Here is a 23,251-nt window from a genome sequence, read left to right as displayed (position 1 = left end):
CAATTGGGGGATAAAAGGGGGATATTGTAGAATTGGGCAGCACTCTACGTAACCTAACCTCACCTATGCGACTCATCATCGTATATTTATCCTCTTAACCACTGTCCTCAACCAGTTGTAGATATTTGTGCCATCATTATCAATATAGCACTTCGAAAAAAGCAACATTCAGCTTCTTGTGTTCATCGTTATACCTACCATACTCAACCACTGTTTATGTTTGTTTTTCTCTGCAATACAACAACTTCGTTTACTCTTCATCTCTATCATCTTTGCTGTTATTAGCTGGTGTGAAAATGTTTGCAGAAAATCCCCTGCAAACAACTAAAATTGTTCTCCAACAAAACCCTCAAAGGTTTCTCCCCACATCTTACTTCTGTGGAGTATGAGAGCTGTTAATGCATTCACATTGTTTTGAGAATTATATATCTCACTTGTGGACATTCTGAGAAAAAGAGAGAGAGAGAGCGAAGGAATTTTTAAATAACACCACAATGATGTAGTCAAAATTTTATTATATTTGACTCTTTCTTTTGCTCGTAAAGCTTTTTGGGGTGTTTTGGTTTGTGAGGCGCCCCTCATTGGTTAGAAGACAACAACAATATTATTTCTATAGCTGTTCATATGCCTAATGGCGAGATTGGGTTGTTGCTGCTATTGCTGCTGGAAGCCTAACAACGAGTAATACAAACAATTCCTCGTGTCAACGTCTTCGATTGTTCGATGAGTATATTTGAGTTATGTGTGTGTGTGCGTCCGTCCGTCCATTTGCCAAACATTATCATTGTCCATGTTGAGCTTTCTGGGATTTCGTTGTTCAATTCAGTTTAGTTGAGTTTGCCAAGTCATTTAACACACTGTGAGATTTCGTGTAGCGCGCGTTACCGGTTCCATCGGCTCCAAAAGCGTAACGGTCGAGACAAGCATAACAAAACGAAATAAAAGGTAGCGCAATAGGCTCGCTTTGTATTTGTGATGGTGGTCGTATGTGGTGGTGGTTGATTGTGTGTTAACACAATGAACAGGGCCCATTAATTCAAAATCCGCTAATTGCTGCCACAACAAAACAAAACCGGGCAAGGCAGTTGTTGCAAAGTCGTCAACTTAAGCTACTAACAGCCGCAGTGGTGATAACGACGACGACGACAACGAACGACGAATGAACTGACGGACGGAACGTTATTAGCGTTACTTGTCAACCCAAATGTTACAGTTACGAGTTAAACGTTCAAGTGCGTGTGCATAAATAACGCGAGTGCGAGTGTGCTTGTGTGTGTTTGCAAGCAATTGAAATTGCCTTTGCCTCTTACTCTCTATGATACTCACCCAAAAAAAAAAAGTTAATGAGTAGATTGATGCATGTGTGTGCCTGTGTGTGAGTGTATATGCCAGTCTCTGGTCGGCATATTAAAACAATTTGTTCAAATTACCTTACAATACGAACCCGCAAACCTAACGTTACGCGATTTTTGTCTCATTAGACGCCTTTAGCCTTCGTGAACTGCCTCGCCAACCGTTAACCACAAAAACCGATCGTCTCTTTGTGGGCCTACAATGAATGGCGGCGTTAACAGCTTTTGTCATTCAAGCGTAACGCAATGGTTACGCTCCATTAGTAAAGATCTGTTTTGAATAATGCTCAACGATTGTCATCTATTGAACGCGAATTGAGTTCAATTAAAGCGGCAAGCGATAAACGCCTATAGGCTTTGTCTTATACATTGAATGGATAAATGAGTAAACTGCGGTGTCACGTTCTATTACAAACAAACAGAAATTGACATAAAATTTTAAAACAATTCAGTGAACATTGGTAAACTGTCAAGAAATTCGTTTCGTAGAGAAATAAAACAAATCTCAAAAAAAAAAAAAAAAATGTGCCAAATATTTGCAAAGAAAAACATCGGCCTCTATTAATCATAGTTAAGTGGCAACTCCCCTAAAAAAATAAATTAAAACATTCACCATTTATATATTTATAAAAGTGCTATTCCAATTTCAATATATGCCAATGGTCACGTGTAGCCGACAACCATTAACAATGCTGCCCTTGGTGCCGATTAATCCTTTTGCCGTTGCCTCTAAACCCAATGCGACGGCAGCTGCTCCGGTCAAAAGTGTGGCAACTACCAACGTTCCTGTAAGCGTTCATACAAAACCTAAATTAGCTTTTACCATAGATGCTTTGGTGGGCGAAAGAAAAACGGAGCCTAGCCCTCAACAAACTCCCTTAAATCCCCGTCTAAGGGTAATAGCCCCACCAACTCGTCTATCCACGAGTAGTCCCCCAACTGAGGCAAATACTGGAGATATGCCTGAACCTTTAGAATTACGTAATAGCCGTCCTGGTGTTGTAGCTCCTTTATCGCCAAATCATTCTCGAACATCTGTGATAAATCGTGGAGATAGAGAAGGCTCCTGCTCCACACCACCCCCCTTAAGAGAATGCAATAGTACTTCATCGAGGGATCAAACGCAATCACCTGGTCCATCAGCGGACCAACAACCTCATAGTAGTCGATCTACCACCCCTTTACATTCTCCCCGAGAAATCGATGCATCACCTGTGACCGAGCAACGACTATTCAAAAGTCTACCGTCTTTACCTCCTGGCTTGGTGAGACCTTTTCCTTTGCCAGCTCCTACGGCAAATATGCCTTTAATACGCTCGGCAGATGGGCCACCACCAACAAGTGGTCCTTTAATTCCTCACTCACCTACAACATCTTTAATTCCTCCCTCGACTAATGGTCCATCACCTTCAAATCCCCATCTATTGGCGGCACAATTTCAAATGGCCGCTGTTTTGGCCCATCATCAGCATCAGCAGCAGCAACAACAGCATCTTCAACATCCAGCAGGACCTCATCCTCCCCCTCCCCCGGGTCATCCACCACCGCCTCCAACAAATCACCTGCCTCCTCATTTAATGCATGGTCATCATTTGGGTATATTTCCTCCGGGCCCCCATCATCCGCCGTTTGGTAATCCTCATCTGATACGCGATACTTATCCTCTGTACCCGTGGCTGTTGTCACGTCATGGACGGATATTTTCACATCGTTTTCCAGGTGAGATGTGATACGAATAACTTGAATTAGCTTTGGTTTAAATTTTTATTGGCTTAAGGAAAATTAAAAAATTTAATCATTACACATAGAAAAATAATAAGCATTACATTTAGGAAATTGTTTGCAACGAAAGAAAATTTCATTAAAATTGAGCCAAGGATATTTCTTAGTTGATTTAATGATATATTTTCGTTGTCTTAGTGAAATGCTAATCATTTCTTGTTTAATAGAAAATTTGTTGCAATAACGAATAATTTAATTAGATTTTCAAATATGTTGACTGGGCTTGAGAACGCAATATTTGTATTCTCCGTTGGCTTAGCTAGATGATCGAAAGCAGTGATGCCAGGAAGTTCTTTGAAAATTCCCAATGCTGGTCCTAAAAATTCCCTTTTTTTTCTCTACGGTAATAAAATGACCAGATTCAAAGCAATATGGCAAGGACATAACAAATATTTTCTTCAATATCTTTAAAATTAATAGTCAAGAACTATATTCTTCAATAAAGAAACCAAATGTTCACTAATATGAATACTTACAATCTTAATCGGATTTCGAATTTTGCAACATCATTGCTAAATTTTAACACTACCAAAACAGTTTTCTTGTGGACTTTAATGGCCGCGCGTTTCTTCAGGTCGGATTTTCCACAATTAACGAACTTTCCACAAGCAATGCACTGGCATTTAAAATCATCATTGTCGACGGCCTCTGGCCAACCCTTTAATACAACAGTGAGCCAATTTGCACAAGAAGGCTATTTTTATTTTATTTTATTATTTTTGCAATGGTTTTATTTTCTTTGCTAGACGACATTTTGCTAGAACAATAAAAACTCTTATGAATGTAATTTACCCATAAGTAAATAGCGTAAAACAATTTTTTGAAGATATACCGAAATAAAAATCCTACATTTTTATAAATGAATTCGCGAATTCACTGCAAATAAAGATCATTTGTAATAGCACATATTGAGAAGCATCAAGTTGAGGAAGCCATCACCTGTTTATGAACCTAAATGGAAACGTTCGTTCCTACAAATGAAATCTATTGACACATTCATGTAATTTTTTAACGATACCGGTGAACTTTTCTAAATAAAATCATGACAATAGCATCGTTGACGATGAACTACGTATTCAATTAGTTGAAGCTTCGGCTATCATATACAGTCAGCAAAAAAAAGTTGTACACCAATCAATGTGAAATAAATTGTGAAACGCTATGGAAAGTATCAAGTAAATATGTATGTATTATACCTTAAATTAAAGCTTGAGATCCCAGCTACAAAGTAAGAAGAAACTTAACTCGGATTTATGTCGAAATCCGAAATATTACTTTTACTGCTAACCTCATAGACAAAAATGTGACGGCATGCAAATGACGTTGAAAACCCCATATTTTTTTTAAAGAAATATACACACAATAGATAATTTACACATTTTGAAGAATAATTTGGCTGAATCTGCCCAAAAACGGGGCTGGAAGATGGATTTGTGTTTGTCCAAGATAATGACTCCAAGCATATGACCCATATTGTTAAAGAATACTTGATATACAACACCAAAAAAGTATTACCTCACCTCTGCAGAGCCCAGACATGAATCTAATCAGTGTTGCCAATTTGGTGCTTTTTGATTTCTAAAAAGCACCAAATTGCCTTTTCAAAAAAAAAGCACCAACTTGGTGCTTTCTGGCATTTTCATTTAGTGCTTTTGGTGCTTTTTTTATTTTGAACAGTATTAAGTAATTGATACACAAATTTTGATTAGACTTTCAAGAGCTGAAGAAACTCAAATTTATTGCCAAATAAAGAATTTGATTGTTATGAAGATGGTATTGATTATTTTGTAATTAATATTGTTATTTAGGGTTTCTGTAGGAAAATCGCACAACTGAAATAGACTCCTTCCATATATTAATATTTTGAAAGTTGAAAAACATCACTGATCAAAATGAATTGGACGAAAGCATTAAAACTGATCAAGGTGTATACTTGAATTTTGCCGCTAAAGTGAAGTTTTACCCGTAAAGTGGAAACTATATCAGTAAAAAAGGCATAAAATTATGCATATTTGCTGCAAATTTTATTATAACTTGATGGGGTATAGCCAAAAGCAAATTTTCACAAAGTTCGTATTCCTTAAAATGAATTATTAAAGAAAAATAATTGTGAAAAAATTAGTATTTTAGCAGCTAAACTCGATCTTAATACCCACTTTAACTTCATAAAATCTTCGGATTTTTTTTTAGTAGAGCATTTAATTTTCGATTTTGTGGTGGAAGGTGGTATGTTACAATTTATAATATATTTTTGGTGCTTTTTGGCCTTGGGGAGGTGGCAACACTGAATCTAATTGAACACATTTGGAAATATATGAAGACAAAGCTGAAGAACGTTAACATTTTTAGCAAAGAAACTCTCAAAATCGTCCTTATGGATATATGGAGCTCAATTCCCCTAAATTTGACGAAAATCCTAGCACACTTAATGCCAAAGATACTCCAAGCTGTAACAAACGCTAATGGATAACATACAAAATATTAAAAACGTGTCATATTTAGTATTTAAATAAAAAATTTCATTTAATTTTGGTGTACAAGTTTTTATTTTGTTGTGAAAATGTTTCCCTTGACTATTGTTTGGATTATTTTTTATACCCTCCACCATAGGATGGGAGTATATTAACTTTGTCATTCCGCTTGTAACACATCGAAATATTGCTCAAAGACCCCATAAAGTATATATAATTTGGGTCGTGGTGAAATTCTGAGTCGATCTGAACGAAACAAGCTATCGACTTGAAACTTGGCACAAGTAGTTGTTATTGATTGCAAATGGACCATATCGGTCCACTTTTACGTATAGCCCCCATACAAACGGACCCCCAAAATTTGGCTTTCGGGGACTCTAGGTTAGGTTAGGTTGCAACCCGATGTTTCAGGCTTACTTAGACTATTCAGTCCATTGTGATACCACAGTGGTGAACTTCTCTCTTATCACTGAGAGCTGTCCGATTCTATGTTAAGCTCAATGATAAGGGACCTCCTTTTTATAGCCGAGTCCGAACGGCGTTCCACATTGCAGTGAAACCACTTAGAGAAGCTTTTGAACCCTCAGAAATGTCACCAGCATTACTGAGGTGGAATAATCCACCGCTGAAAAACTTTTTGGTGTTCGGTCGAAGCAGGAATCGAACCCACGACCCTGTGTATGCACGGCGGGCATGCTAACCATTGCACCACGGTGGCTCAGGGGACTCTAAGAGGTGTTGGCATATGGTCCCTAACAACTATGCAAAAATTGGTCCACATCGGTCCATAATTATATAGAGCCCCCATATAAACCAATCCCCAGATTTGACCTCCGGAGCCCCTTGGAAGAGCAAAATTCACCCGATCCGGTTGAAATTTGGTACATGGTGTTAGTATATGGTCTCAAACATCCATGCAAAAATTGGTTCACATCGGTACATAATTATATATAGCCCCCATATAAACCGATCTCCAGATTTGACCTCCGGAGCCCCTTGGAAGAGCAAAATTCACCCGATCCGGTTGAAATTTGGTACGTGGTGTTAGTATATGGTCTCTGATAGCCATGCGGGAATTATTCCATATCGGTCCATAATTATATGTAGCCCCCATAAAGGGTGATACGGTCAAAATTTGGTCAAGGGAAAACGCGTGTAAATCGGTGAAATCGTTTATTTAAAAAATCAAATTAAATTTCTTTTTCAAGTTCAATTAGTATAAAATTCAGGAAAAATATTCAGTTAGGCTTTCGCTTTTCCAAATCCGAATTGCTGGGCCTCACGCTTGACACCTGCCATCAGATTTTGTACAGCCACCTTGTCCACCTTCTTCGCCGCAGAAAGCCAGTTTGCCTTGAAGAGTTTTTTTGGTCTTCTTTAGGTTCCGCTTGACAATAGCCCAGTATTTCTCAATTGGGCGGAGCTCTGGCGTGTTGGGAGGGTTCTTGTCCTTGGGAACCACCTGCACGTTGTTGGCGGCGTACCACTCCATGGCCTTTTTACCGTAATAGCAAGATGCCAAATCCGGCCAAAACAGTACGGAACAACCGTGTTTCTTCAGGAAAGGCAGCAGACGTTTATTCAAACACTCTTTCACGTAAATTTCTTGGTTGACAGTCCCAGAAGCTATGAAAATGCTGCTTTTCAAGCCTCAGGTACAGATGGCTTGCCAAACCAGATATTTCTTTGCGAACTTTGACAGTTTTATGTGCTTAAAAATATCTGCTACCTTTCCCTTTCCTTTTGCCGTATAAAACTCCTATCCCGGAAGCTGCTTGTAGTCGGCTTTGACGTAGGTTTCGTCGTCCATTACCACGCAGTCGAACTTCGTCAGCATCGTCGTGTACAGCCTCCGGGATCGCGCTTTGGCCGTCGTATTTTGTTTATCATCGCGATTTGGAGTCACTACCTTCTTGTAAGTCGATAGTCCGGCTCGTTTTTTGGCTCGATGCACAGTTGTAGACGATACACCCAGCTTATTTGCGGCATCTCGGAGAGAGAGGTTAGGGTTTCGCTTGAAACTACCGGCAACTCTCTTTGTCGTCTCAGCGGCTTCCGGTTTTCGATTTCCCCCCGATCCAGACTTCCTGGCTGTCGACAAACGTTCCCCAAACAATTTAATTACATTTGTAACGGTTGATTTGGCAACTTTTAGCGATTTTGCCAGCTTTGCGTGCGAGTAGCTCGGATTTTCCTGATGTGCGAGCAAAATTTTGATATGCTGCTCTTCTTGCTTGGACGGCATTTTGACAACGGAAGAGTAAATTCCAAAATCAAAATAGGAGCAACATTCTACACACACACGCCTTCAAAATGAGGGGTGTTCAGGTTTTTTAAATGCAAAATTGAAAGAAATACGTCAAGTTTATATTGACCAAATTTTGATCGTATCACCCTTCATCATTCATCAATATTTGGATATGCGGAAGCTCTGTGCAAAATGGGTGCCGCGCGAGCTCACATTTGACCAAAAACAACAACGTGTTGATGATTCTGAGCGGTGTTTGCAGCTGTTAACTCGTAATACACCCGAGTTTTTCCGTCGATATGTGACAATGGATGAAACATGGCTCCATCACTACACTCCTGAGTCCAATCGACAGTCGGCTGAGTGGACAGCGACCGGTGAACCGTCTCCGAAGCGTGGAAAGACTCAAAAGTCCACTGGCAAAGTAATGGCCTCTGTTTTTTTGGGATGCGCATGGAATATTTTTTATCGATTATCTTCAGAAGGGAAAAACCATCAACAGTGACTATTATATGGCGTTATTGGAGCGTTTGAAGGTCGAAATCGTGGCTAAACGGCCCCATATGAAGAAAAAAAAGTGTTGTTCCACCAAGACAACGCACCGTGCCACAAGTCATTGAGAACGATGGCAAAAATTCATGAATTGAGCTTCGAATTGCTTCCCCACCCACCGTATTCTCCAGCGACTTTTTCTTGTTCTCAGACCTCAAAAGGATGCTCGCAGGGAAAAAATTTGGCTGCAATGAAGAGGTGAAGAGGCTGCAATGAAGATGTCGTTGTAATCGTTATATCGCTCATGAAGGGAACTATGTTGAATAATAAAAACGAATTTTGACAAAAAAATGTGTTTATCGTTGTTAGGCCGGGGACATATCAGCCAACCTGTTAAGTTCTTAGCACAGGGTAGCACCATTAATAAGATAAAACTTCATCACCTGTCCAACAGGAGATCCTACGAAAATATGGTGCATATTGCCATTAACGGACCTATCACAAGACCAGTACCAGTGCTCCAGTTTCCCGCAGTTTTTTAAATTTTTATATAATTTATTCATTTCTATACTCTCTTGATTTTAAAATCTTATTGGATCTAGACATTTACCTATATGTCAAAATATTCCAAAAGTTTTTCCTTTCTGGTGCATTTGGGATGCTGAAAATAATACCGGTCCGCAACGGTTTGTTCCAGACTGGGTCACGAGGACCTGTCTAGTCCTACTAAGTTCTCCAAGGTCATATTTTTTGGAAAGAGTCCAAGCCGTATCCTTCAGTGTACATTTACACCGTCAATGACAAATCCGTGTTAAAGTGACTGGTCTATTCACACCATTTAATTTCTTCCAGATTACATAACCCCAATTTATGATATGTGGTTTAACGATTGTCCCTAAACTTTTTAATTTGCTTTTAAGGAATTTTTTTTTTCGTTAAATGAAAACTTCGCTTGTCTGAAGTTTCGTTCCTCACAAAAGAAAACTCTTCTTTCAGTGTACTCTTAACGCTAGATTACACTTTCGATCGAGCACCAAACAAGTTTTTCAGCGGTATCCCCCTCAGTAATGATGCTGACATTCCTGTGTATTTCATAGTTTCTCTTGAACTATAAGAAGGAGTTTTCTTGTCATTGAGCTAAATATAGAAACGGGTAGTACTTATTAATAAGATAAAACTACATCACCTGTCCAACAGGAGATCCTACGAAAATTTGGTGCATATTGCCATTAACGGACCTATCACAAGACCAGTACCAGTGCTCCAGTTTCCCGCAGTTTTTAAATTTTTATATAATTTATTCATTTCTATACTCTCTTGATTTTAAAATCTTATTGGATCTAGACATTTACCTATAGGTCAAAATATTCCAAAAGATTTTCCTTTCTGGTGCAATTGGGATGCTCAAAATAATACCGGTCCGTAACGGTTTGTTCCAGACTGGGTCACGAGGACCTGTCTAGGACTACTAAGCTCTCCCAGGTCATGTCCTTTGGAATGAGTCCAAACCGTGTCCTGCAGTGTAAATTTACACCGTCAATGGCAAACCCGTATTAAAGTGACTGGTCCATTCACACCAGGGAGTAGTCATGTACCGCTTCTGAGGTAGATCCATTGCCTGTAGCGGTGCTGCACTCTATCTAACCTAACTTTAACTAGTTACTCGGGCATTGAATATGTGTTTCCAAACATTTGATGGAATCTACACATCTTGAAAATGCCATACTTTGTGGACATTTCCGAAGGAGTTAAGCCATTCTCACATCGTCAAATATTGCTGATTTTTATACCCTCCATCATAGGATGGGGGTATATTATCTTTGTCATTCAGTTTGTAACACATCGAAATATTGCTCTAAGACCCCATAAAGTATATATATTCTGGGTCGTGGTGAAATTCTGAGTCGATCTAAGCATGTCAGTCCGTCCGTCCGTCCGTCTGTTGAAATCACGCTAACATCCGAACGAAACAAGCTATCGACTTGAAACTTGGCACAAGTAGTTGTTATCGATGTAGGTCAGATGGTATTGAATATGGGCCATATCGGTCCACTTTGACGTATAGCCCCCATATAAAGGGACCCTCAGATTTGGCTTTTGGAGCCTCTAACAGAAGCATATTTCATCCGATCCGGCTGAAATTTGGTATATGGTGTTGGTATATGGTCTCTAATAACCATGCAAAAAGTGGTCCACATCGGTCCATAATTATATATAGCCCCCATATAAACCGATCCCCAGATTTGGCTTGCGGAGCCTAAAAGAGAAGCAAATTTCATCCGATCCGGCTGAAATTTGGTACATGGTGTTGGTATATGGTCTCTAATAACCATGCAAAAATTGGTCCACATCGGTCCATAATTATATATAGCCCCATATAAAACATTCTCCAGATTTGACCTTCGGAGCCTCTTGGAGGAGCAAAATTCATCCGATCCGGTTCAAATTAGTTAGTATATGGTCGCTAACAACCATACCAAAATTGGTCCAACCACACAAAAATTGGTCCATATCGGTTCATAATCATGGTTGCCACTAGAGCCTAAAATAATCTACCAAAATTTTATTTCTATTGAAAATTTTGTCAACATTTTATTTCTAGAGAAAATTTTGTTAAAATTTTATTCGGTTCATAATAAAATTTTCATCATTGTCAAAATTTTATTTCTATAGAAAATTTTGTTCAAATTTTATTCGGTTCATAATCATGGTTGCCACTCGAGCCAAAAATAATCTACCAAGATTTTATTTCTATAGAAAATTTTGTCAAAAGTTTATTTCTATAGAAAATTTTGTCAAAATTTTATTTCTGTAGAAATTTTTGTCAAAATTTTCTTTCTATAGAAAATTTTGTCAAAATTTTTATTTCTATAGAAAATTTTGTGAAAATTTTATTTCTATATTTTGTCAAAATTGTATGTCTACTTTGTCAAACTGAATTACATACGTATTGGATCGATCTTTTTTGATTTAATATATACCACGTATGGACTTACATACAATTTAGAAGATGGTGTTAGGAGGTTTTAAGATATTTTGCCATCGGCAAGCGTTACCGCAACTTAAGTAATTCGATTGTGGATGGCAGTGTTTAGATGAAGTTTCTACGCAATCCATGATGGAGGGTACATAAGCTTTGGCCTGGCCGAACTTACGACCGTATATACTTGTTTGTTGTTAATTTTGTTAAAATTAAAAACGTTTTGGTTAAATCGAACGTAAATTTTGTTCATTCGTTCGTTATTTAGAATACTCAATGTCAAGAATTTGGACGTTCGTTAAATTGGATTTTCGCTAAATGGTATATTCGTTAAACCGAGCTTCGACTGTATATTGTTTTTTCTTAACGTGTAACCATATTTAAATTTATGAGATGCATTCATTTATTTGCGTTTTGTTTTTCCAGAAGCAAATTCACTACATCAAAAAAAAAAAAAAAATGTCCAAATGATTGTGTTGGAATAAAGGCTAACGCTAATGCATTTTTAATTGGGGGTTTACCAGAGCAAACAATCGTCTACAGACGCACATTCTCGCAACGCAACGCAACGCAACGCCTCGCATAGTCGTTTGTTTGTGCTCCTCTTTAAACTTCATCATTTATTTTATTTGTTAATGTTGTTTGTGGTTTTCGTTAGGTCTTCTAGGTGTTGCACGATTTCTCATGAGTGTGCATGTGCGTGTGTTTTTTTCTCTTTTAAATAAAACCCAGTATCATGTCAAGACCATAGATCAGTTGGACAATCAACCTATCCACCTCCTATATGCATCACATTCAATCGGTCACCTGAATTTTGAAAACTGGTAGATGGTAGAACTCGCATTAATTAAGAAGCAATTACCAGACCATAGCTTGCTCTAATTCTCCCATTCCAGGGTTGTTGAACATCTGAAAATGACCATAAATATAATCATTATCCTAAAGACACCACATGCACATATGATGACCAATCCCATTTGCACGCACATTTGCTGGAAAACCCCTCCAAGTGATGAAGATGAATCTACTGCAGAAGCAGTTAAAAGAAACAACATTAGCATGATTACTTGTGTTTTCTATCATATATCGGGATCGAGGGAAAAGGGTTGTTCCCATTGTTGTCTATGGAGGCGTTGATGACTGAAATAACTTTACTAAGTTACTCAATTGAATGATCATTAATTTTCCCAAATTTTTGATCAATCATTCGATTTTCCAATATACCTGAGAATTTACCCAATACTAATTGAGTTGTTATGAGAGGAGAATTATTTGTAAAGTGTTGACTACAATAGCACATATGTATGTATATCGATTATTTATCGATAAAACGGTTGATCACTTAATAAAAAGTTCAATAATGTGGTGGATTGTCCTCCGGTTACGTGACAAAATTTTCTACAGAAATAAAATGTTGGCCAAATGTTTCTATAGAAATAAAATTGTGACAATATTTTCTATAATAATAAAATTTTGACAAAATTTTCTATAGAAATAAAATTTTGACAAAATTTTCTATAAAAATAAAATTTTGACAAAATTTTGTACAGAAATGAAATTTTGACTAAATTTCCTATAGACAAACAATTTTAACTAAATTTCCTATAGAAATAAATTTTTGTATAAAATTTTCTATAGAAAAAAAAAATTTTTGACAAAATTTTCTATAGAAATAAAATATTGACAAAAATTGTCTATAAAAATACATTTTTGACCAAATTTTTTATAGAAATATGAAATTTTGACAAAATTTTCTATAGAAATAATATTTTGACAAAATTTGCTATAGAAATAAAATGTTGACAAAATTTTCTATAGAAATAAAATTTTGACAAAATTTTCTATAGAAATAAAATTTTGACAAAATTTTCTATAGAAATAAAATTTTTACAAAAGTTTCTATAGAAATAAAATTTTGACAAAATTTCCTATAGAAATAAAATTTTGACGAAATTTTATAAGAAATAAAATTTTTACAAAATTTTCTATAGAAATACAAATTTGACAAAATTTTCTATAGAAATAAAATATTGACAAAATTTCTTATAGAAATACAATTTTGAAAAAATTTTCTATAGCAATAAATGTTGACAAAATTTTCTATAGAAATGAAATTTTGAAAAATTTCTATAGAAATAAACTATTGAAAAATTTTTCTAAAGAAATAAAATTTTGATAAAATTTTCTATAGAATAAAATTTGGTGAAAATATTCTATAAAAATACAATTTTGACAAAGTTTTCAATAGAAATAAAAATTTTTACAAAATTTTCTATAGAAATAAAATTTTCACACAATTCTCTATGGAAATAAAATTTTGGTAAAATTTTCTATAGAAATAAAGTTTTGATAACATTTTCTATAGAAATAAAATTTTTATAAAATTTTCTATAGAAGTAAAATCTTGACAAAATTTTCTATAGAAATAAAATTTTGACAAAATTTTCTATTCATGCAAAAACTACAAAATTTTATTTAACAAGTTAAATAAATTATTTATGTCTAATAAATTTGCTTGAATTGATCGAAAAATATTTTCTATAGAAATACAAATTTGACAAAATTTTCTATAGAAATAAAATTTTTACAAAGTTTTCTATAGAAATAAAATTTTGATAAAACAATTCTATAGGAATAAAATTTTTGTAAAATTTTCTACAGACATAAAACTTTGACTAAATTTCGTATAGAAATAAAATTTTGACAAAATTTTCTATAGAAATAAAATTTAGACAAAATTTTCTTTAGGAATAAAATTTAGACAAAATTTTCTTTAGGAATAAAATATCTTGACAAGACTTTCTATAGAAATATAAATTTGACAAAATTTTCTATAGAAATAAAATTTTGACAAAAGTTTCTATAGAAATAAAATATTGCAAAAAATTTCTATAGAAATATAAAATGTTTACAAAATTTTATATAGAAATAAAATTTTGATAAAATTTTCAATAGAAATAAAATTATTATAAAATTTTCTGTAAAAGTAAAATTTTGACAACATTTTCTATAGAAATAAAATTTTGACAAAATTTTCTATAGAAATACAAATTTAACAAAATTTTCTATAGCAATAAAATTTTGACAAAAATTTCTATAGAAATAAAATTTTGATAAAATTTTCTATAGAAATAAAATGTTGACCAAATTTTTTATAAAAATAAAATTTTGACAAAATCTACAAGTATATACGGTAACAAGTATATACGGTCGTATATACTGTCGTAAGTTCGGCAGGCCGAATCTTATGTACTCACCACCATGGAAACTTGTACTTAAGACTGTCATCCACAATCGAATTACTCGGGTTGCGGTAACACTTGCCGATGGCAAGGTATCTTAAAACTTCTTAACACCGATTAAATATGTATATAATTCAGTTTGACAAAATTTTCTATAGAAATAAAATTTTGACACAATTTTCTATAGAAATAAAATTTTGACAAAATTTTCTAAAGAAATAAAGATTTGATAAAATTTTCAATAGAAATAAAATTTTGACAAAATTTTCTATAGTAAAAAAATTTTAACATAATTTTCCTTAGAAATAAAATTTTGATAAAATGTTCTATAGAAATAAAATTTTGACAAAATTTTCTATAGAAATAAAATTTTGACAAAATTTTCTATAGAAATAAAATGTTGACAAAACTTTCTATAGAAATAAAATTGTGATAAAATTTCTTATAGAAATAAAATTTTAACAAAACATCCTATAAAAAAAATTTTGACAAAAATTTCTATAGAAATAAAATTTTCACAAAATTTTCTAGAGAAATAAAATTTTGACAAAATTTTCTATAAAAATAAAATTTTGACAAAACTTCCTATAGAAATAAAATTTTGACAAAATTTTCTAGGGAACTAAAATTTCGACACAATTTTCTATAAAAATAAAATGTTGACAAAACTTCCTAAAACTTCCCAAGATTTTGACAAAATTTTCTATAGAAATAATATTTTGACAAAACTTTCTATAGAAAAAAAATTTGAAAAAAATTTCTACAGAAATAAAATTTTGACAAAATTTTCTATAGAAAAAAATTTTGACGAAATTTTCTATAGAAATAAAAATTTGAAATTTTCTATAGAAATAAAATTATGACAAAATTTTCTCGGGAAATAAAAATTTGAAATTTTCTATAGAAATTTAATTTTGACAAAATATTCTATAGAAATAAAATTTTAACAACATTTTCTATAGAAATAAATTTTGACAATTTGTTCTATAGAAGTAAAATTTTGATAAAATTTGCTATAGAAAAAACTTTTGACAAAATTTTCTACAGAAATAAAACTTTGACTAAATTTCGTATAGAAATAAAATTTTGAGAAAATTTTCTATAGAAATAAAATTTAGACAAAATTGTCTATATAAATAAAATTTAGACAACATTTTCTATAGAAATAAAATTTTGCAAAAAATTTCTATAGAAATATTAAATGTTAACAAAATTTTCGTAAGAAATTAAATATTCACAAAATATTCTATATAAATTAAATTTTAACAAAATGTTCTGTAGATTTCAAATTTTGACAAAAATTTCAATAGAAGTACAATTTTGGCATAATTTTCTATAAAGGGTGATACGGTCAAAATTTGGTCAAGGGAAAACGCGTGTAAATCGGTGAAATCGTTTATTTAAAAAATCAAATTAAATTTCTTTATGAAGTTCAATTAGTATAAAATTCAGGAAAAATATTCAGTTAGGATTTCGCTTTTCCAAATCCGAATTGCCGGGAGTCACGCTTGACACCTGCCATCAGACACCTTGTTCACCTTCTTCGCCGCAGAAAGCCAGTTTGCCTTGAACTGCTGCTCGTCCTTAGCAGTTTTTTTTTTTGTCTTCTTTAGGTTCCGCTTGACAATACCCCAGTATTTCTCAATTGGGCGGAGCTCTGGCGTGTTGGGAGGGTTCTTGTCCTTGGGAACCACCTGCACGTTGTTGGCGGCGTACCACTCCATGGCCTTTTTACCGTAATGGCAAGATGCCAAATCCAGCCAAAACAGTACGGAACAACCGTGTTTCTTCAGGAAAGGCAGCAGACGTTTATTCAAACACTCTTTCACGTAAATTTCTTGGTTGACAGTCCCGGAAGCTATGAAAATGCTGCTTTTCAAGCCACAGGTACAGATGGCTTGCCAAACCAGATATTTCTTTGCGAACTTTGACAGTTTTATGTGCTTGAAAATATCTGCTACCTTTCCCCTTCCTTTTGCCGTATAAAACTCCTGTCACGCAAGCTGCTTGTAGTCCGCTTTGACGTAGGTTTCGTCGTCCATTACCACGCAGTCAAACTTCGTCAGCATCGTCGTGTACAGCCTCCGGGATCGCGCTTTGGCCGTCGTATTTTGTTTATCATCGCGATTTAAAGTCACTACCTTCTTGTAAGTCGATAGTCTGGCTCGTTTTTTGGCTCGATGCACGGTTGTAGACGATACACCCAGCTTATTTGCGGCATCTCAGAGAGAGAGGTTAGGGTTTCGCTTGAAACTACCGGCAACTCTCTTTGTCGTCTCAGCGGCTTCCGGTTTTCGATTTCTCCCCGATCCAGACTTCCTGGCTGTCGACAAACGTTCCCCAAACACTTTAATTACATTTGTAACGGTTGATTTGGCAACTTTTAGCGATTTTGCCAGCTTTGCGTGCAAGTAGCTCGGATTTTCACGATGCGCGAGCAAAATTTTGATACGCTGCTCTTCTTGCTTGGACGGCATTTTGACAACTGAAGAGTGAATTCCAATATCAAAATAGGAGCAATATTCTACACACACACCTTCAAAATGAGGGGTGTTCAGGTTTTTTAAATGCAAAATTGAAAGAAATACGTCAAGTTTATATTGACCAAATTTTGACCGTATCACCCTTTAGAAGTAAAATGTTAACAAAATTTTCTGTAGAATTAAAATTTGGACAAAATTTTCTATAGAAATAGATTTTTTTTAATACAATTAATGTTATATTTTTGTTTCTAAACATTGTAAAAGTCAATACTGTTAAATATTTAAATTATTACAATTTATAGATAATATCTCGTTGAAGATGATCACCAATGGTGTATCGAAATATCCGAGAACAGCAACATTTCTATAAAAAAGTAATGAAAAACAACAACACCAGCATTTTTCATTAGTCCATGACCTCAAGCCAAACGAATAATCCCAAAATTATAAAATTTTAAAGGTCTAAAAATAGAATTTTGATAAATTTTCTATGGAAATAAAATTTTGAGAAAATTTTCTGAAATTACAAAATTTTATTTAACAAGTGAAATAAATAATTAACGTCTAATAAATTTTCTTGAATTTGTCGAAAAATGTAATGTTTGTAATTTCGGCGTGAGATCAGCGTTTCTAAAACTGTTTAGTTAAAAGTTTCTTAAAATGTAAATTTTCTAAAATTAATCAAAATTTTTCTTCCTGGTGGATTTACTGTTTTTCAGTGTGGTTGCATAATGTAACATTTACTCCCCACCATTCATTGTGATGAATGCAACTATAATCTAATAATCATGTAAATATAATATAGGTAGCATTTGAGAGATGTAAGGACATGGCATAGAACTATTTACCTTCATCTCCCAAATTTATTGTATGCATGCAATAATAAACGCATAATAAGAATTCTTTCTAATCCTTCAGAGAAATTTAAACTATCATTACAATTATAGCAAACATACATTAAAAGCCTATCATCAATATTCCTTGCAAGTGAGAATGTGAAGATGAATAGACTCAAAATAATATTAAATGTTCTACTTCTTCTACATATATCCAATAAAATTAAATGAACACAAAAGGGGGGAAGAAAAGATACAATTCCCAAAGGTGTTGGTTAAAGAGGATTAATCTAAATACTGGGGTGAGATAAATATAATAACCAAAAAATAAAAAAAAAATAAATTGGAAACAATAGAAATTCCAAGCAGTCAAGCATGCTGTTTTCACAACAAGGTGTATGAAATAATGATACCAATGAATAAAAAATGGATGGACAGACAGACAGACATACAAACATAGCCTAATAAAATAGCCCTTAATTTGCTTTGGTTCTTCAAGTATCCTCACCTCATGATCATTTACCTTCTACCTCAAAAAAAAAAAAAAACAAACACACACACACACAAATCGATCCATTTAAATTTCTAATATTTTATAGTCGAAAATATAGAATATTATCCAGCAGCGTATACTAATGAAACGCCCCTCTCTATATATCACAGAGATCTTGTGGCGCAAGTGCACACACGACCAGTGTTGCCAGGGAAAATTTTCGGTTTACCCTACAAAGACAAAAAAAGTTACCTACTTTACTTTGATAGAATTCTGCCAAAAATAGTAGATTTTTTCTGTTTTTTATGTAGAAATAAAAATTTGGAAAAAGTTTATATAAAATAAAAGTTTATACAAAAAAAAAATTTTAGAAAAATTCTATAGAAAAAAAAATTGGGAAAAAAATTTCTATAGAAATAAAATTTTGAGAAAATTTTCTATAGAAACAAAATTTTGAGAAAATTTTCTATGGAAATAAAATTTTGAGAAAATTTTCTATAGAAATAAAATTTTGAAAAAAGTTTTCTATAGAAATAGCATTTTGACAAAATTTTCTATAGAAATAAAATTTTGAGTAAATTTTCTACAGAAATAAAATTTTCACAAAATGTTCTATATAAATATAATTTTTACAAAATTTTCTGTAGAAATTAAATTTTGGGAAAATTTTCTATAGAAATAAAATTTTGACAAAATTTTCACAAAATGTTCTATATAAATATAATTTTGACAATTTGTTCTATAGAAATAAAAATTTGACCAAAATTTCTATAGATATAAAATTTCGACAATTTATTTTATAGAAATAAAATATTAACAAAATTTTCTATAGAAATAACATTTTGAGAAAGTTTTCTATAGAAATAAAATTTTGACCTAATTTTCTATAGAAATAAAATTTTGAGTAAATTTTCTACAGAAATAAAATTTTGACAAAATTTTCTATAGAAATAAAATTTTGACAAAATTTTCTATAAAAATAAAATTTTGACAAAATTTTCTATAGAAATAAAATTTTGACCTAATTTTCTATAGAAATAAAATGTTGAGTAAATTTTCTACAGAAATAAAATTTTGACAAAATTTCTATAGAAATAAAATTTTGAAAAAATTTTCTATAGAAATAAAATTTTGGGAAAATTTTCTATAGAAATAAAATTTTGAGAAAATTTTCTAAAATTTATTCTGATAATTGGTTGATAGTTTTGCTGCAAGTAGAGGATGCTGATGAGGAATGTGGTAATTCTGAAACAGCTGTAAATCCAACTATCTTGTAGTCTATAGGGCTTTGCCCAACGAAATTTGACAAGCATACTTTTCCTCTGTTGGTTAGGCTACATTTGTAGTTTAGTCAATGCATGGTTTTAAGCTGAAATCAAAAACAGCAATAATGATTGAAGAGAAACCAACAATAACAAACAACATGAATAAAAATAAATATTTTACAAAGTTTTCTAACGAAATACAATTTTGAGAAAATTATCTATATAAATAAAATGTTGACCTAATTTTCCATAGAAATAAAATTTTCACAAAATTTTCTATAGAAATAAAATTTTGACAAAAGTTTCTATAGAAATAAAATTTTGAGAAAATTTTCTATAGAATTAAAAATTTTGACAAAATTTTCTTTGAGAAAATTTTATAGAGAAATAAAATTTTGACAAAATTTTCTATAGAAATATAATTTTGGGAACATTTTCTACAGAAATAAAATCATGACAAATTTTTCTATAGAAATAAAATTTTGACAAAGTTTTCTATAGAAATAAAATTTTGACAAATGTTTCTATAGAAATAAAATTTTAACAAAATTTTCTATAGAAATAAATTTTTGACCAAACATTCTATAGAAATAAAATTTTGGAAAAATTTTCTATATGAATAAAATTTTGGGAAAATTTTCTATAGAAATAAAATGTTTACAAAATTTTGTATAGAAATAAAATTTTAACCAAATATTCTATAGAAATAAAATTTTCAGAAAGTTTTCTATAGAAATAAAATTTTGACAATTTTTTTCTATAGAAATATAATTTTGACCAAATATTCTATAGAAATAAATTTTTGACAATTTATTCTATAGAAAACTTTTTCCATAGAAATAATATTTTCTATAGAAATAAAATTTGACAGCATTTTCGTTAGGAATAAAATGTTGGCAAAATTTTCTATAGAAATAATATTTTGACATTTTGTTCTATAGAAGTAAGATTTTAAAAAAAAATTTCTATAAAAATAAAATTGTGACCAAACATTCTATAGAAATAAAATTTTGACATAGCTGATGGCCTTAGAAGCCAATGCTTTTTTTCCCCTTTTTATCATACATTTACTGTATGATTAAAATAAACAATAAATAAATAAATAAATAAATAAATTAATTTTGACAAAAAATTTCGTTAGAAATAAAATTTTGACCAAATATTTTATAGAAATAAAATGTTGACCAAACATTCCATAGAAATAAAATTTTGAGAAAGTTTTGTATAGAAGTACAAATTTTGACCAAATTTTCTATGGAAATAACATTTTGAGAAAATTTTCTAGAGAAGTAAAATTTTGACAAAATTTTTTTATAGAAATAAAGTTTTGGGATAATTTTCTACGGAAATTATGACAAATTTTTCTATAGAAATAAAGTTTTGGAAAATTTTTTTCAGAAAATTTTCTACAGAAATAAAATTATGACAAATTTTTCTATAGAAATAAAGTTTTGGAAAATTTTTCTATAGAAATAAAATTTTGACATTTTATTCTATAGAAATAAAATTTGAGAAAATTTTCTATAGAAATAAAATTTTAACAACATTTTCTATAGAAATAAAATTTTGACCAAATATTTTATAGAAATAAAGTGGTGACCAAACATTCTATAGAAATAAAATTTTGAGAAAATTTTCTATAGAAGTAAAAAATTTTGACCAAATTTTCTATGGAGATAACATTTTGAGGAAATTTTCTAAAGAAATAAAATTTTGACAAAATTTTGTAGAGAAATAAAGTTTTGGGAAAATTTTCTACAGAAATAAAATTATGACAAATTTTTCTATAGAAATAAAGTTTTGGAAAAATTTTCTATAGAAATAAAATGTTGACATTTTATTCTATAGAAATAAAATTTTTGGAAAATTTTCTAAAGAAATAAAATTATGACAAATTTTTTTATAGAAATAATATTTTGACAAAATTTTCTATAGAAATACAATTTTGAGAAAATTTTCTTTAGAAATAAAATTTTGAGAACATTTTCTATAGAAATAAAATGTTGACCAAACATTCTATAGAAATAAAATTTTGACAAAAATATTTCGTTAGAAATAAAATTTTGAGAAAATGTTCTTTAGAAATAAAATTTTGAGAACATTTTCTATAGAAATAAAATTTTGACAAAAATTTTTCGTTAGAAATAAAATTTTGAGAAAATTTTCTATAGAAATAAAATGTTGTTGTTTTTTTTTTGATTTCAGCTTAAAACCATGCATTAACTAAACTACAAGTGTAGCTTAACCAATAGAGGAAAGGAATGTTTGCCAAATTTATTTGGGCAAAGCCCTATAGACTGCAAGATGGTTGAATGGACGCACGTTTCGGAATTACCACATTCCCCATCAGCATCCTCTACTTGCAGCAAAAATATCAACCAATTATCAGAATAAATTCGTGTAATTCACTCAACCCAAAGTGAACTACACTTGAACCTTCTGAAAAAATGTTTTATATAGAAATAAAGTTTTGCAAAAAATGTTCATAGAAATACAATTTTACAAACATTTTCTATAAAATAAAATTTTTACAAAAATTTTCTATAGAAATAAAATTTTGACAATTTTTTCTATAGAAATAAAATGTTGACAAATTTTCTACAGAAATAAAATTTTGACAAAATGTTCTATAGAAATAAAATTTTGTCCAAATATTCTATACAAATAAAATTTTGAGAAAATTTTCTATACACTCTTAGAAAAATATGTTTTTCATATGTTCCGATATAAACAAAGTGTGTTTCGGGCACAATTTTAAAACACAATATATTTAAGTGCAAACATGTAATGTTCCTAAACTAACACTATATGTTTGGGACATCTATGTTAATATGTTAGAATATATTATGTTTGGGGCATAAATGTTTCATAAAAATCATATGTGTGAATGCAAACATATATAAATTTACAAATTTCGACTAAACATACATATGTTGTGATATTTTATCCAAAGCGACAGAGAGAGTATAGAGAAAGAAATAGAGATGGAAACCGGGAGAGTTGACGAAAGATATCAACAAAACACAGCGAAAGAATCAAAAGAGAACAATTTCTGTGAAACCGCTGGTATGTTGTTTCGGAAAACTGTTTTATGATAAGGCCAAAAATTTGAATGAAATCGAAGTTTCATTATAAAAATTTAATATAGTATAAATATAAATGTGCAAATTAAAAAAAAAAAAACAAGTTTTCGGTCGGAGCAGGGATTGAACCCACGACCCTTTGCATGCAAGGCAGACATGCTAACCACTGCTCCACGTGGCAAACAAATGTATGTTTCTGTTAAATAATGTTATGTTTGCCCACGAGCCCATGGGCGCAGCAAACTATGCTATATAAATGTAACTTATAACGATAATTATCTGCTGGTGACCATAACAGCTACGTAGCCCAGTGGATAGTGTGTTGGCTTACAAACTGTATGGTACTCGGTTCGATTCTCCGTGCAGGCGAAAGGTAAAATTTAAAAAAATTATTAAAGTGAATAATTTCTTCAACATTATTTGTATTACAGAAAAAGGTGCCAAGAATTGAAACATTTCGTGGAAGTGAAAATAACGAGTATGTTAGGGAATGAGCACAATCGTCTTTGGGAAAAATTCTTCCA

General features: G+C 31.9%; 1 protein-coding gene across 1 annotated transcript in view; it reads left to right on the top strand.

Moving 5' to 3' along the window:
• Positions 1-850: 850 nt before the first annotated feature.
• The window catches only part of E5 (empty spiracles homeobox protein E5), a 42,596-nt gene continuing 20,195 nt past the window's right edge, over positions 851-23,251 (top strand). The window contains exon 1 of the mRNA XM_075288583.1: positions 851-3,071. Within this exon, the coding sequence (XP_075144698.1) occupies positions 2,006-3,071 (1,066 nt within the window). The 5' untranslated portion in view covers positions 851-2,005. The remainder of the gene's footprint in view (positions 3,072-23,251) is intronic.

This window comes from Haematobia irritans, chromosome 1, assembly GCF_050003625.1.
Source record: "Haematobia irritans isolate KBUSLIRL chromosome 1, ASM5000362v1, whole genome shotgun sequence".
NCBI lineage: Eukaryota > Metazoa > Arthropoda > Insecta > Diptera > Muscidae > Haematobia > Haematobia irritans.
Note: the sequence above shows the minus strand (reverse complement) of the source record. Positions and strands in the feature narration are given on the sequence as shown.